This window comes from Pongo abelii, chromosome 6 (assembly GCF_028885655.2).
Source record: "Pongo abelii isolate AG06213 chromosome 6, NHGRI_mPonAbe1-v2.0_pri, whole genome shotgun sequence".
NCBI lineage: Eukaryota > Metazoa > Chordata > Mammalia > Primates > Hominidae > Pongo > Pongo abelii.
Window position 1 is genome coordinate 48,320,496 of NC_071991.2, and position 13,899 is coordinate 48,334,394.

Below are 13,899 nucleotides of genomic sequence, written 5' to 3' on the forward strand. Positions count from 1 at the left end.
AGTAAGAATGATTACACAACCTGAAGGCAAATAGAAAAAAAAGTAAAAGACTATGTAACAAAAGACCCTTGTGACTGAACCATACCCACCATCTGATTAACCCAAAATTTGCCAGAAATTATTTGTGTACAGAATAAGACAACATACCATAAATAAGAATAGACCACAGAGCCTAGTACTGGAGAGCTTGTTTATGAGCCCAGATACTAGGGAAGAAACAGTCAAAATGGAACAATAGTATTAGTTGTGAAGCCTAGAAAAATTCACTCAGCACTGGGTCTTGGATTTCTCATTTACAAAGTAGAGTTAAGAACTGTTATTTCCTATTTTGCAAAGTTAGTACAAAATTTAGAGATAAACTCTATACAATGTTTGGTATAGAACTTGAAGCATGGAAGAACCTCTATGGTGTGAACTCTAAGAACTCTGTAGCAGAGTGGTATGTGATGGTGGTGGTAAAATCAATGAATAATAATGTCAGGAAAAGGAGTCGGTGGGAATAATGCTGTTTAAAATAAGGCTTTTTTTAAGAAAGGTATTGCCTGGAGAATAGGAAGCAGTAGCAAGAGTGTGATTAAATACTCTGATGATACTAATAGCTATACAATGCAGAATTAGCCTAGAAGCAGGAAAGAAGAAAATTTAGCTAAGGGTAAAATATGTATGAAGAAGAGACATTCAGTGATAAAATGGGATGCATTTAAAAGTAATGACTTTTTTCTTTTACTTTTACCCTTTTTTTTTCATCCCTGGAAGAAGAAAATGAACAGACTTCATTTTTTGCATATAATTTAAAGTCATAAATGCCCATTGGAGCTGGAAAATGTCAGAACCTAAAAACCAAATTAGGCTTTGATAGAGCTAAATCCTGAGTATTGGAAAATTGCCACTGTAGGATACAGCAGAATGCAGATGTAATAACAGACCTGCAAATTTCACTCAAAGGCTAGACATGCCACTATTTGATAAAAACCCATAAGCAGTAGAACTTCTTGCCTTTGTCTTCCTACTGAATAGAAATTGCCTTGAAGCCATTTTCTGTACCTCTCTGTTGGCTCTTTCTGATCTGCCTGTCTTAGTTAGGGCTGCTCTAACAAAGTACCCTAGACTGTGTGCCTTACAAACAACAGAAATGTATTTTCACAGTTCTGGAGGTTGGAAGTCCAAGATCACGGTGCCAACAGGGTCAGGTTCTGGCGAGGGACCTCTTCTTGGCTGCAGACCGCTTTGTTCTCACGTGGAGAAAAGAGAGCTGGCTCTCTCTAGCCTCTTCTCATAAGGGCACTCCTCCCATTGTGAGGGCTCCAGCCTCATGACCTAATCACTACCCAAAGGCCCTACCTCTAAAAACCATCATAGGGAGATTCAGTTTTCAATCCAAGAATTTGGTTGGGGTTGGGGGCACAGACACTGCCTCATGCTGTAGTTATTTATGCACTTCCCTCCTCCAATGGGCAATAAAGTCCCTGGAGGATCTCATCTTTCAAATCTTGCTCCATTTTAAAAATCAATTTATACCAGTGAATTTGGGTGTGAGGAACAACCTGTCCTAATAAACTTTTAGAAAAGATCTGGGGTAGATGAGCAGTCTCCCCCACCCCCACCTCCCCCCTCATTCGTGCATGCTCTTTGACAATAAAAAACGCCCGTTTCGAATCATCATTTTACTTCCCAGGGGCTTTCTCCTTTGTGAGAATCTGTCACTGCTGTCAAATGTGTGAAGTGAACAAAGGCACGTTTTGTACTTTTCAAATCTACTGATGCTATAATTGATAACAGAGAACTTGATCACTCAAAATTGTTCACTGTAGAAACTCATGCCTAAAAGCACTATTTTTCTTTCCTTTCTAAGTGTACCAGAATTCAATTCTTTAACATCACAGAACCTTAGAAAGCCCAGTTACTGAATGTGTCCTGTGCAATTCACCAATACCCTAAAAATGTCTCAGGACATTCCGTTGTGTCCCTGAGGATCCCCTGTTCGCTATGGTCTTCGCATGTTTACCATTGTAGTCAATATAGCTGAATGGACTTTGGCTGAAACCATTGAATGTTTAGGAAATGCGCAATCTAAATAATATTTATTCCCACAAAGCGGCCCAAAGCCTTGAATACACGAATGCGTGGTGTGGCTTTCTCAAGGTAGGAATTCATTCTCAGATTTCCCAACTTTTTTAAACTTAAAAAAAAATGTTTCTTTTTTAGCACACCTTTTAACATCTCCCAGAGCAGAGTGAAAAAGCATGGACTTTGTGCCAAGTGGGGTCTGAATTGGATCTGGACTGTGCCACTCATTGGCTCTATGACTTTGGGGGAGTTATTTACCTACTCTAAGCCTCAGTTTACCACATCGATAAAAGAGGGAGAATAGCAACTACTACTTAACACTTTCTAAACTGTTTTCTAATTACAGTGTTTACTGTCAGTCTTCTCTCCTACATTGTAACAGCCTTGATGTCTCATTCCCTACTATGTCCCTAGCATGTAATTCATGGCACAACATTGTGTTAGTCCATTCTTGCACTGTTATAAAGAGATACTTGAAACTAGGTAATTTATAGAGAAAAGAAGTTTAATTGGCTCATAATTCTGCAGGCTGGTACCGGGTAGCATGGCTGGGGAGGCCTCAGGAAACTTACAATCATGGCAGAAGGCAAAGGGGAGGCAGGCACCTCTTACATGGCAAGAGCAAGAGGAAGAGAGAGCAAAGGGAGTCCTACACCCTTTTAAACAACCAGATCTCATAAGAACTCACTCACTATCATGAGAAGAGCAAGCGGGAAATCCACACCCATGATCCAATCACCTCCCACCAGGCCGCTCCTCCAATATTGTGGGTTACAATTTGACATGAGATTCGGACAGAGACACAAACCCAAACCATATCAAACATAAACACTAAGTATTTGTAAAATAAACAAATAGAATGAACAACTGCACAAAGAAATGATTGAATGGAAGAATACTTCTTTCTCCTTTCTTACCACTCATATAGCTACCACCATGCTTGTACCTGGGTTGCATGAATTTCCGCCCAGGTGCATGGCTTTTTGACACCCAGAGCTAGTGCTCTCCCCTCGGTGTCTGACCTTTTGCATTAAACCATCCTCGCTCCATGGGAGCCACACTTGCCATTCCCCAAGGCCTGGTGAAACCTCATCAATCATATTTTCTTGCTTATGTTAAAATTTCAGGCTTACTTCATTCTTGGAAAACTGTTTCAGTGGGGGGAAAGGCACTGGAGTCTAGAAACTAGGGTGCTAATCTCAGCTGTGCTTGCAGACTGGCCTGGGTTAAATTGTGTCATCTCTCTAAGCCTCAGTTTTCTCATCTGGAAAACAGGAAGGGTAATACTTTCTTCTCAGGGCAATTTTCAGGATCCTTGAAAAAAGCATACATTTCTGTAAGCTGATGTTGCAATTATTATACTCTTTCCAGTTGTTTATTGGTGACATTACAAACCAAAATAAAAACACCAATTATTGTTAATACTAATGTCATGCTTACTAATATGCAAGACACTATTTTAAGTACAATCTTGGTCAATCCTCACAACGCTATTATCTCCATTTTACAGATGAAGAAACTGAGGCTCAGAGTGCTTAAGTAACTTGCCCAAGGTCCTACAACTAGTAACTAATGAAGCCAGGGTTTGAACCCACAAACACTGTATGGTCCAAAATCATTGTAAATAGGAAATAGCAATAGAGACCAATATTTAAAGAGTTTCTACTGAAGATGGATGTTTTGCTCACATTCAAATGGTTAAATCAGACCACAGTACTTTCTTTCTTTTCCTTGGGCTCCCGTGTGGCTTATGCCTGGCAGAGTACAAATCCTAACAGCACCACTTTGCCCAAAATACTGATGGTGATGAGCACTTGGCCCTTGCTCTTTCATCATCCAGATTACTTTTAGCTCAAGGTCAAGAAGAAAAATCACCCTGGAGATCACGAGAAGTTGTATGAGTCTGTGGGGCTGTGACCACAAACTGGGTTGCTTAAACAACAGAAAGCAATTGTCCGACAGTTACAGAGGCTGAGGTTCAAGGTCAAGCAATCAGTAGGGTTAGCTTCTGACGGCTGTGAGAGAAAATCTGTTCTATGCCTTTTTCTCTTAGCTCTGGTGGTTTGCTGGGAATTTTTGACATTTCTTATAGATAGCATTCTCCCTGTATCTTCACATCATCTTCCCTCTATGTGTCTTTTTTCTCTTCCTTTGCACAGTGTTCTGTTTATAAGGATACTAATCATACTGGATTAGCAGCCTGCCCTGCTCCAACATGACCTTATGTCAGCTTAACTATTAGGTTGGTGCAAAATTAATTGCGGTTTTTGCTATTGCTTTTAATGGCAAAACCGCAATTACTTTTGCATCAACCTAATAATTACACCTGCAATGACTCTTTTTCCAAATAAGGTCACATTCTGAGCTTCTGCAGGGTTATGATCTCAGATATGAATTTAGGTGAGACCATTCAAAATTCAACCCATAATAGCAGTCAATAGTCCCCAAGCCTCTCCTCTTGTCTGAAGACTTTGGGTTGGCTTTGGTTTGGGTAGATGCTTAAATCATTCTAGACAGAAGTGTTTTAGTGAGCCACTGTGGCTACATACTAATGTGTGCTCTGATGATCAAGGACTAAACAGAGACTGGGAAAGGGCTGTATTTTTCAGACATTTTCTCATTCCTCTGTTCAGTCAATGTTATTTCTTCTAAGGTAGCATGGCAAGTGCAAAAGTAGGGAGTGCAGGGGGTCAGGGAGTTACATAAAGGTAACTGTTACTGTCCTTACCTACCTAGAGTTTGAGGTTTAGTGGGGGAATGTGAAATGTATGCATGGGAGTGTGTTATAATGTAGAATACAAAGGAAACAGAAAAGGAAAGCTCGGCCCGAAAACTAGGAAAGCTGAGAAGCCTTCAGGAGGAAGCAACCCTTGTAGCGAGCTTTCAAAGGAAATATCTGAAAAGTACAGCCCTTTCTTAGTCTCTATTTAGTCTTTCTCATTTTCATAATTTTGTGAATTTAAGTCAACCGGCACTTGTTGCCTACATGCCCTGGGCTCAATGTTATTGAAGATGTTAACGGAAATCAAAAATTACAGCCCAGAGCCCCAAGCCCCTGCCCAGGAGCTCTCAGAGTCATTAGGGGAACAAGACTTCAGTGCTGCAGCTGGAAAATTATCCAAAGGGGGCTGAGGAGGTGGGGGCTTCTAGAATGGCAGTTCCCGGGTGAATCCCTGTGATGCCAGTTTCGAAGGCCAGAAGCTCCACTTTTGTTATCATCTGGCACCCTGTAAACGAGAAGGCCACGCATGAGTCTTGAAGACTGAAAGCTCTGGGCCTGATTCCTGAGCAGACCTCCCTCTAGTCTGCCCCTACCTGTGTGATCAGGTGAAGTGCTTGACCTCTGGGTGGACTGCGCTGTAAAGTAGGGAGGATGTATACTTTCTAGGGGTGAAGAGGGATTTGAGTAGGAGCTTAGCTCAAGCTGCAGGTCCCCTGAGAAGCTTTCTCAACCCCCAAGGGTGATGTAAACCATTGTCCTTTGCACCTGTGCCCCCTCGGCTCCTGGGCACAGCTATTCTGAGCCTGGAATCTCTGACTTACTCACCCTTCCCCACCTACTCAAGGCCATGAGCTTCCTACAGGCTCTTTTCTACCCCATTGCAGCAGCTTCAAGTCCGCCAGGCTGGGGTCCTTCTCCAGCCTTGGGTGATGCACAGGGTTGGAGTCAGTGGTGGCTTCTGGAGCTTCCCTCCACTATTCACTTTATTGTTGGGTAGAGTCAATTGCCATTTTCTGAATCTTAGGTAGAGTACCTGAAAACGCAGTTGCAGGACAACTCTGTCACCATCACCACCAGATTGCCATCCCTAAACATGGGGACAGCCTCTGCCAAGGGGCAGTGGTGAGTGCCGCTGAGACAAAGGCTGCAGGCAACCCTGGGTCCAAGGGCACACCTCCACATCTTTGTTACACCTAAACTTGCACCCTACACACAGCCACTCTGTCTGTGCTGGCTGAGCCCCTGTTGCCCTGGCCTCAAGGGTGCTGGTAGGATTCTACCCTAGGGTCCCTTCCCTCACTCCCCATGTAGCCTTCACCTTTGAGTGTGCTAAAGGCCTGACTGCTCCCTCTTTGCTTAAATCTGATGTTACCCAAACTGCATCTTGCAGAAATGCTTCTAATTTTCTAGTTTGTGGGTCCTACCCATCCCCAATTTCCAGCAGAAACCTAGATTTTCCTAGCAGTTATTGTGACTGGAATTTGGAAGTGGGTGCTGAGTAAATGGGTGAGTCTGGATGTCCATCTGGGATCGGGACTCTGTTCCCATTCTCGGATGCTTCGACTCCCCTCCTTGGCAAAAGCCGATGCATTTCCCTGCAGCCCTGGCCCTGGCTCCCTGCTGCCATCCCCATGTGCACCAATATCAGGGACTCAGCCACATCCAGATGAACCTGCCCTAGACCTCCCAGGAGGACACAGAAGCCACCCATCCCACCTTAGCACAGCCTCTGCTGCAGCAAGTGCTGCAGCTTGTCATTCATAGTTTGCATTTCATAGCTTGTCATTACCTCTCAACAAACATTGAGTCCCAGAGAACTAAGCTTGGTTAAAATCAGATTGGTTCTCTCAAAGGGATTCAGCCCTCTCTCTGCTTCATCTCACTTCCGTTTACTGTACTTGCTCGAGGTCAGTCCCCTTGCCAGGGAGAAAGCTCTGGGAGGGAAGGGATGTCTACGTCATTCACCGTGGGGTTCACTGCCAGATCCCCAGGGCCTTCACTTGCAAATCAGTGCACGGAGCACATCATTTTCTTCAACAAGAAACAAGACAACATGGATTGAGCTCTTTTTTGAAAGCATTTATTGCTGAATTGGTATTCATTGTTTAAAATTTAGAAAACCAGAAAAGGGCAAAAAGGAAAAAGTTATCACCCATTATTATAACACATTCCTTTGCAAGGTTTTTTCCTGTGTGCATAAAATCTGGTAGCCTATTTTCCTCATTTAACATAATACCGTAACTATTTTCTTTTGCTTTTATTTCCACATTTACTGAGAACCTACTATGCATCAAGGACTGTGCGAGGCTCTGAAGATTTTAAACTGGGCCTGAGAATGCAAAGGAATATTTCTGAGACAGAGAAGCAGGGGCACATGATTGAGGCAGAGGACCACCACCTTCACATTTTAAAACGTGGGGAATGAGCTCTTTGCTGATAAAAGTAGCCACAAAGGGCACCATAAGAATAGTTTGCATGAAAATCTGGCGTCTGTTACACCGACTATGCCAGAGATTCTTAATTTATACAATAGGAGAATTTTAGGGTTTGCTAGAATTTCCAGAAAAGGCCAAAAAATGCATTTAATGAGGTCAGTTTTTGAATGGGGCAATTCCCTAAGCAGCTTTTCTATTAAAGATGTCATGTTTTAAAAGTGAAGATTGGGATCAGCTCTTTTGGCCTACTGCCAACTAATCAGAATGGATACTGGGTGCAGTGGGAGCACAGCCTGCAGATGCCGACTGGGTGGGAATATCACAGTGGCCCCATAGTTGACGGATCACAAGGATGCCTGGGAGAGTCCAGGGAAGAGGCTGCATGGACAGAGCAAGAGTGGAGGACCCTCAGGGGCTTAGGGACACAGCTGTTCACCAACTGGCACAGTAGCCTTTCAATACTTTAAGAAACATACACTGTAGCAAGGCATCCTGGCAACCAAACCTACCCTGAAAAGCATCTTTTCCTCTTGAGTCATCAACACGCACTCTTAGCCAGCAGACAGAGCTTTCCAACTGTTGAACAGATTACTTTAGGGCTGTACAGGTAGCAGGCCCAGGAGGGATTTGGCAGGGCCAGGACATGCACATTCAGCTGGGTTTGAAAGCTCTGGGAAGCAATGCTGAAAGCAAACCCTCCTCCTCCCCACCCACCTCAGAGTTACTCTTCTCCCACCCCTCCACAAATAGACAAACACAGTATTCTTTGGAGTTTCACGGCAATCATTACTGGTAGTAATGAGCTAACTCTTAATATTCCCAATATGTATACACTTGGAAGATGCACTTAGATGCTCTCAAAATGGTTGAAAGAGGACAGGGGATCTCCAACCAGGGGAAGAAAAGGTGACTGAGAGATGAGGTGTTAGCTTGCACAGCAACGATCAGCCATTCTTCACTGCTAAAGCACAAGGCACTCAAGTAGGCTGTTGACAGCCTCCTGTTGGGGAGGTTTAGACACCAGGATAAGTTGCTTATGGAGATCAGTGTAGCAGAAGGTCAGGAAGCAGAGGTTCAGATTGCCTCTCTGCCAGACCCTAGCTATGAGATCTCTTAGCTTTTCTCCATCTCGGTTTCCTCATCTATGAAATGGTTGTATCTCGCAGGGCTGTTTGAAGAGTAAATAAGATAATGTTTCCAAAGTACTTAGCACTGCATCTGACACAAAGCAAAGCCCAAAATAAAAAGAGCTATTAATGTGAAATTGCCTTCTTGTGAATTATTTTATTACAAATTTATGGAGTGGTTCATTTATTGAAAACTTATGGACTTTAAATATCCTAATTTTAGAAAAGATGTAGGAAGAAAAGATAAAACATGAGTTGTAATGTTGTCTAACTTTGTTTTTATAGGAGACATGGAAATTTACACTACAGAAGGCAAGACAAATTGTCAAGAAGTCCCCAATTCTGGTAAGCACTAAGCAGGTAGAACACCAGCCTTTTCCTTGGCATGTCCTCTCTCACTGGCCCCGGCTTTCACATCCCAAAGGCAAGGACTACTCCGGATATAAGCCTGCAACATGCCATAGCTACGTGGGGATGGAAGTAGGAATGTGAACTGCTTCCACTTGTGTTTCTTGCCTTCTCACTACAGTGTGGTTTTTCAGCTTCGGCACTGCTGACATCTGGGGCAGAATAATCCTTTGTTGTGCAGGCTGTCCTGGGCTTTGTAGGGTGTTCAGCAGCAACCCTGGCCTCTACCTACTAGATGCCAGCAGCACCACCATCTACCCCCCCTGAGTCACAACAACCAAAAATGCCTCCGGGTATTGCCAAATGTCCCCTAGAAGGCAAAATCACCCCCAATTGAGAACTGCTGCTTTCCAGTAGACCATCTTGGAGGAGGCTGTATCCTCCTGCTTCTCCACTTTCTAAAAATGTGACCTTAAGCACCACGATGCTCAACTTCACTGAGCCCCAGTTTTCTTGTCTGTAAGACAGGGATGATAATAGTGTCCTCCAGTGTCAGTACTGATAGAGTTGAGAGTGCAGAGAGCATCTGGGATCTTGGCTAGGACTTACCAAGTCCTCAACAAATGTGAGTTAAAGTTATCACAATTTTTATTCATGTTTCCTTAATTTGTCTTCTATGTAATAACACTCTCGTTCAACAGATAGAATATTATTTTAGATCAGTTCTCACAGGCTTACGTATTTGACTTAGGCCCTGGTTACAAATCAGCCCCATTTGAAAAGGAAGCAGAAAAGTAGATCTTTAAAGCACGACATTGTCCTCAATGCCAAAGATACTGGCAGTAAGGAAGCATCCATCAGCAATGGGCAAGGGGAGGGCAAAGACCTCGTCCTTGGCTTCTCCCTGCTGGCTAGCTCATCATTCACCTTGATACACTACATTTGAGGTATTATTCATTTGGCAACGTAGAAATAAAAGGGAGGAAAATCCCTCATGGCTAGGCTTGCCAGATTTCTCAAGTAAAAATATGGGATGCCCAGTTAAATTTGAATTTCAGATAAACAACGAATAGTGTTTTAGTATATCTAGTGTAATATTTTATCTGGCAACTCTGCTCATGGAGGGCATATGGGTTTTGATGAACAAGGCCAATAAATACATGTTAAGTGACAGGCAATATGTAGGCATTTCTACATAATTGATTAATCAATCACAACGTCTGCATTGCCAATCATTATTTAATTCAGTGAATAATTAAGGGCCAACAGTAGCCCCTTTAGCTAATTTGCTTAAGTTGTTGAATAAGATATTAAAAGACCACAGGAAGCTCTTGACCACCCCCTTCAGAACTCTGAGCAGAAATGGAGAACAATACAACTGGTATTTTATTCTTCTCAACACACCCCTAAAAACGTGTTCTCCAGGCATTGTTTACTTCAGTAGCAAAAACTGCCTTGGCATTAACTCCTAATTAGGATTTTACAATTTTTTACTTCTGTCACCAGAATTACAAGCATAATTCACGGGGCAAGATTCCAATAATTACTCGCGAGAAGTGAAAAAAAAAAAATTCTACTGAACAATTCAACAATAAAAATACTCTTCTGAAACCTCCAGCAATTTATTTGCTCTCCAGATTACAGCTATCAAGGCAAAAATAAACAGAAAATGCAAATAAGTGTCTCTGAAAAAACTGCTCGGAGAGTAATTAATTCCACGTTGATGGCTGATATAACTTCAGACCTGGCCAGGGTACAGAAAGCTGCACTCAGTAGGTTTCATATCATTTCAGCACAGCCTATTGGTGAGAATTCAGACTTGAAAACAGTTATGCATTATTGAAGGAAATCAAACATTCCAGATAAAGCCTGGATCTCAATGAGGCCATGAGAGGATCCTAGAGGGAACTTTTCATGGATTTGGCAGAGCATCGAGCATCTAAGAGCACCTGAGTTATGGAATCATTTAATTCTCACATACATAGAGTATTTTTGTCATCAGCCCCATTTTACAGATGAGAGTACTGAGTCTCAGGTAGGTTAAGTTATGTGCTCACCCCACGTAGCTAGTAGGTGAGAAACCCCACATTTAAATCCAGAGCTAGCTATCTCCACATTCAGTACCCTTTCTACTAGACCAGTAGCTTTCAACAAGGCCTCCTTAGTACTAAACTTTGGGGAGCACCATTTATGTCACAGGCTATGTGGATATTGGAATCGTACAGTGGACAACCTGTGCAGTTATAAATGACAGCCCTGATCACAAACCCACCCGCTCAATAGAATCATCTGGGAAGCCTATAAAAATTGCTGAGGTCCAAACCCCACCCTAGACCAATTAAATCCAGGTAATATAATACACGACAAGGGTTGAAAAGCACTTTGCCACACAGAAATTCAGTTTCAGCTTGGCTGTGTACAGAAGAGTGATGACTCTCCCACTTTGACCTTCCATTTACCCCATTCAGCCCATTTTTCTTTATTCAACCCCTGTTTGTTGTTCTGCATTCATCTGACATCCTGGTGCATGGGGAAGCTCAGGAAGCTGGTTAAATAGATTGCAAAGCAAAGATGCTGCATGACTCCTGTCCCCAGGGACAGCCCTGATTTGAGACTCTCATTTTAGATGGGATTAGATGCAGCCAGTTGCAATATTTTAAATGTATTGCTGAGTTAATAACAGCCCACATTTTGTCTCTATCTAGCAAAGTTCAAATTGAAAGGAGGAGGCTGGCAAATAGGCAAGCAAGACGCATACAATGTTGCTCGGGGCCCATCTCAGTTCTCTTTGCAAGTAAATTGTAAGAGAAGGGTGGTCTTTCCCATACTATGTAATGAAAAGACCAGATAATCAAAACCTCAGTCTAACCAGGAGGAATTCTAGGGGCCCCTATATCATCTGCCACCCACTTCTTAACCCCAATTTCTACACAATGAATGGCAAAGACAGCTGCAGCCGTCAGGCTGAATTTTGACAGCAAACAGCTATGCAATTATATAATTGTATTCTATTGCACCTTTTGTGTAGTAATTATAAAACTGTTCATACCAATTTTTAATAGTTTGCTATCACCAGTGTTAAAATCTAGACTGTTGTTAGGAGAATTAGACCAAGGCCTTCAGACTAAACTGAATATTAAAAGTACCGCAAACATTCAAATGCAACCTGACTTTGGACTCTGGATCTCAGATAGTGTCTGTACTTCCGAAGTGCTGTCAATGTTGTAGTGCAGCAGGACAAGCCACAGACAAAACTCCTCAGACACCGAGTTAAAGAAGGAAGGGGTTTATTCGGCCAGGGGCATGGACAAGGCTCCTGTCTCAAGAGCCAAGCTCCCCGAGTGAGCAATTCCTGTCCCTTTTAAGGGCTCACAACTCTAAGGGGATGCTCGTGAGAGGGTCATGATCGATTCAGCAAGCAGGGGGTACGTGAATGGGGGCTGCATGCACCGGTAATTAGATTGGAACAAAACAGGATAGGGATTTTCACAGTGCTTTTCTATACAATGTCTGTAATCTAGAGATAACATAACCGATTAGGTCAGGGGTCGATCTTTAACTACCAGGCCCAGGGTGTGGTGCCGGGCTATCTGCTTGTGAATTTCATTTCTGCCTTTTAGTTTTTACTTTTTCTTTCTTTGGAGGCAGAAATTGGACATAAGACAATATGAGGGGTGGTCTCCTACCTTAGTAGAAGCTTATGCTGATGCTTGTTTTGCAGTTGTGTCCACAATCCTGATCTCAGTCAGCTACTAAGTCTCTGGAGTCACCCTTTTAACCACCGCTTCTTCACACCATCACCCTCCTCCGCCCTGTTTCCCATCAGTGCTTCCCAATTGGTGGCAATATTGCCCCTTGCTCCCACCCTGAGGACATTTCGCAGTGTCTGGAGGCAGATTTGTGCAGCGGGCATCTGGGGGTCACAGCCCAGAGATGCTGCCCAGCATCTCACAGTGCACAGGGCAACCCGCACAGCAAAGACTGAATTATTATCGGCCCAACATGGCAATAGCGCCGAGGTTTGAAACCCTGAGATAGGGCCTTGGGGTCTCTTATCTCAAATGATCCTTCTCCAGGCCATCTCCCCATGCCTAGAGACATCTTTCCGAAACGCAAATGTGATTCCTTTGCCTGACACCTCCACGGTTTCCCCACAGTCCTCAGGGTAACATGTAGTGCTGCACTCCAGGCCCTATGCCGTGCCACCCCCCCATCCTGTCTCCTTCCTTCCGTGGTTCCCTGCGTTCTGCCATTTGGATTCTCCCTCCAGGTGGGAATGTTTGGCATTCCTCTAAGACACCAAGCTTTCTCATACCTCCACAGCACTGCTCGGGCACTCCCTCTGCCGGGAGCCAGGCTACTTCAGCTTTAGTGTGCATCCTGGGGACGTTGTTAAAATGCAGATTCTGATTCTGTAGGTCTGCAGCAGGGCCCAAGACTCTGCATCTCTGAAAGCTCCCAGGTGGCATCACTGCTCCTCATCTGTGATCACACGTTGAGTGACAGGGACCTAGAACAGTGGTTGTCAAGCCTTAGTGGGCACCAGAATGACTTGGAGGGCTACGAAGATATAGGCTGCCATGACACACCCCAGGGTTTTCAATTCAGCAGACCTGAGGTGGGTATGTGGAAGGCAAGGATGTGCATCTCTAGCAAGGCTGTGGCCCGCACTGAGTCACAAAGCCTCAGGCCCTCTCTCTTCCTCCCCACCTGCCTCTATCCCACCTCACTGCAGGGTCATCTGCATCCTCCTCCGGGTTCCTAGAGACACGTGCTAGTGCCTTGGCCTCTGCAGACCCCACAGGGTGTGCCCAGAGCTGGGGCCTCCACCCATGCCCTCCACTCGACGGTGAGCTGAGGACAAGGACAGCCTCTTTGTCTCCACGTCTTACGTGGAGCTGGGCCACCAGTCAGGATTATTTCTCCTCCTAGAAAGCTGGGCAGGCATCTCAAAAATCCTTAAGTACCTCATTTATATTCTGAAACGGTTGCTGATTCTCTCTTGCCAGGGTCAAATATCACCAATGCCCATAACACTCCTCATAGCCATTCGAAGGACTCAGGGCTGGCAGGAATCCACTGCCTCTCTCCCTTCATTGATAAATGCTGGTGCCTAACTTTTCTACCCTATTGTCTTCTCTTTCTTTAACTTGAGGAAAGCATTGTGGAAACTGCAATCTTTCTAAAAGCACTGTTTGGT

General features: G+C 43.9%; 1 protein-coding gene across 1 annotated transcript in view; it reads left to right on the forward strand.

The window, feature by feature from the left end:
- AOAH (acyloxyacyl hydrolase) overlaps nucleotides 1-13,899 on the forward strand; it is a 211,658-nt gene that overhangs the window by 84,484 nt on the left and 113,275 nt on the right. The window contains exon 5 of the mRNA XM_002818049.4: nucleotides 8,637-8,696. Coding sequence (XP_002818095.3) covers nucleotides 8,637-8,696 — 60 coding nt within the window. The remainder of the gene's footprint in view (nucleotides 1-8,636; nucleotides 8,697-13,899) is intronic.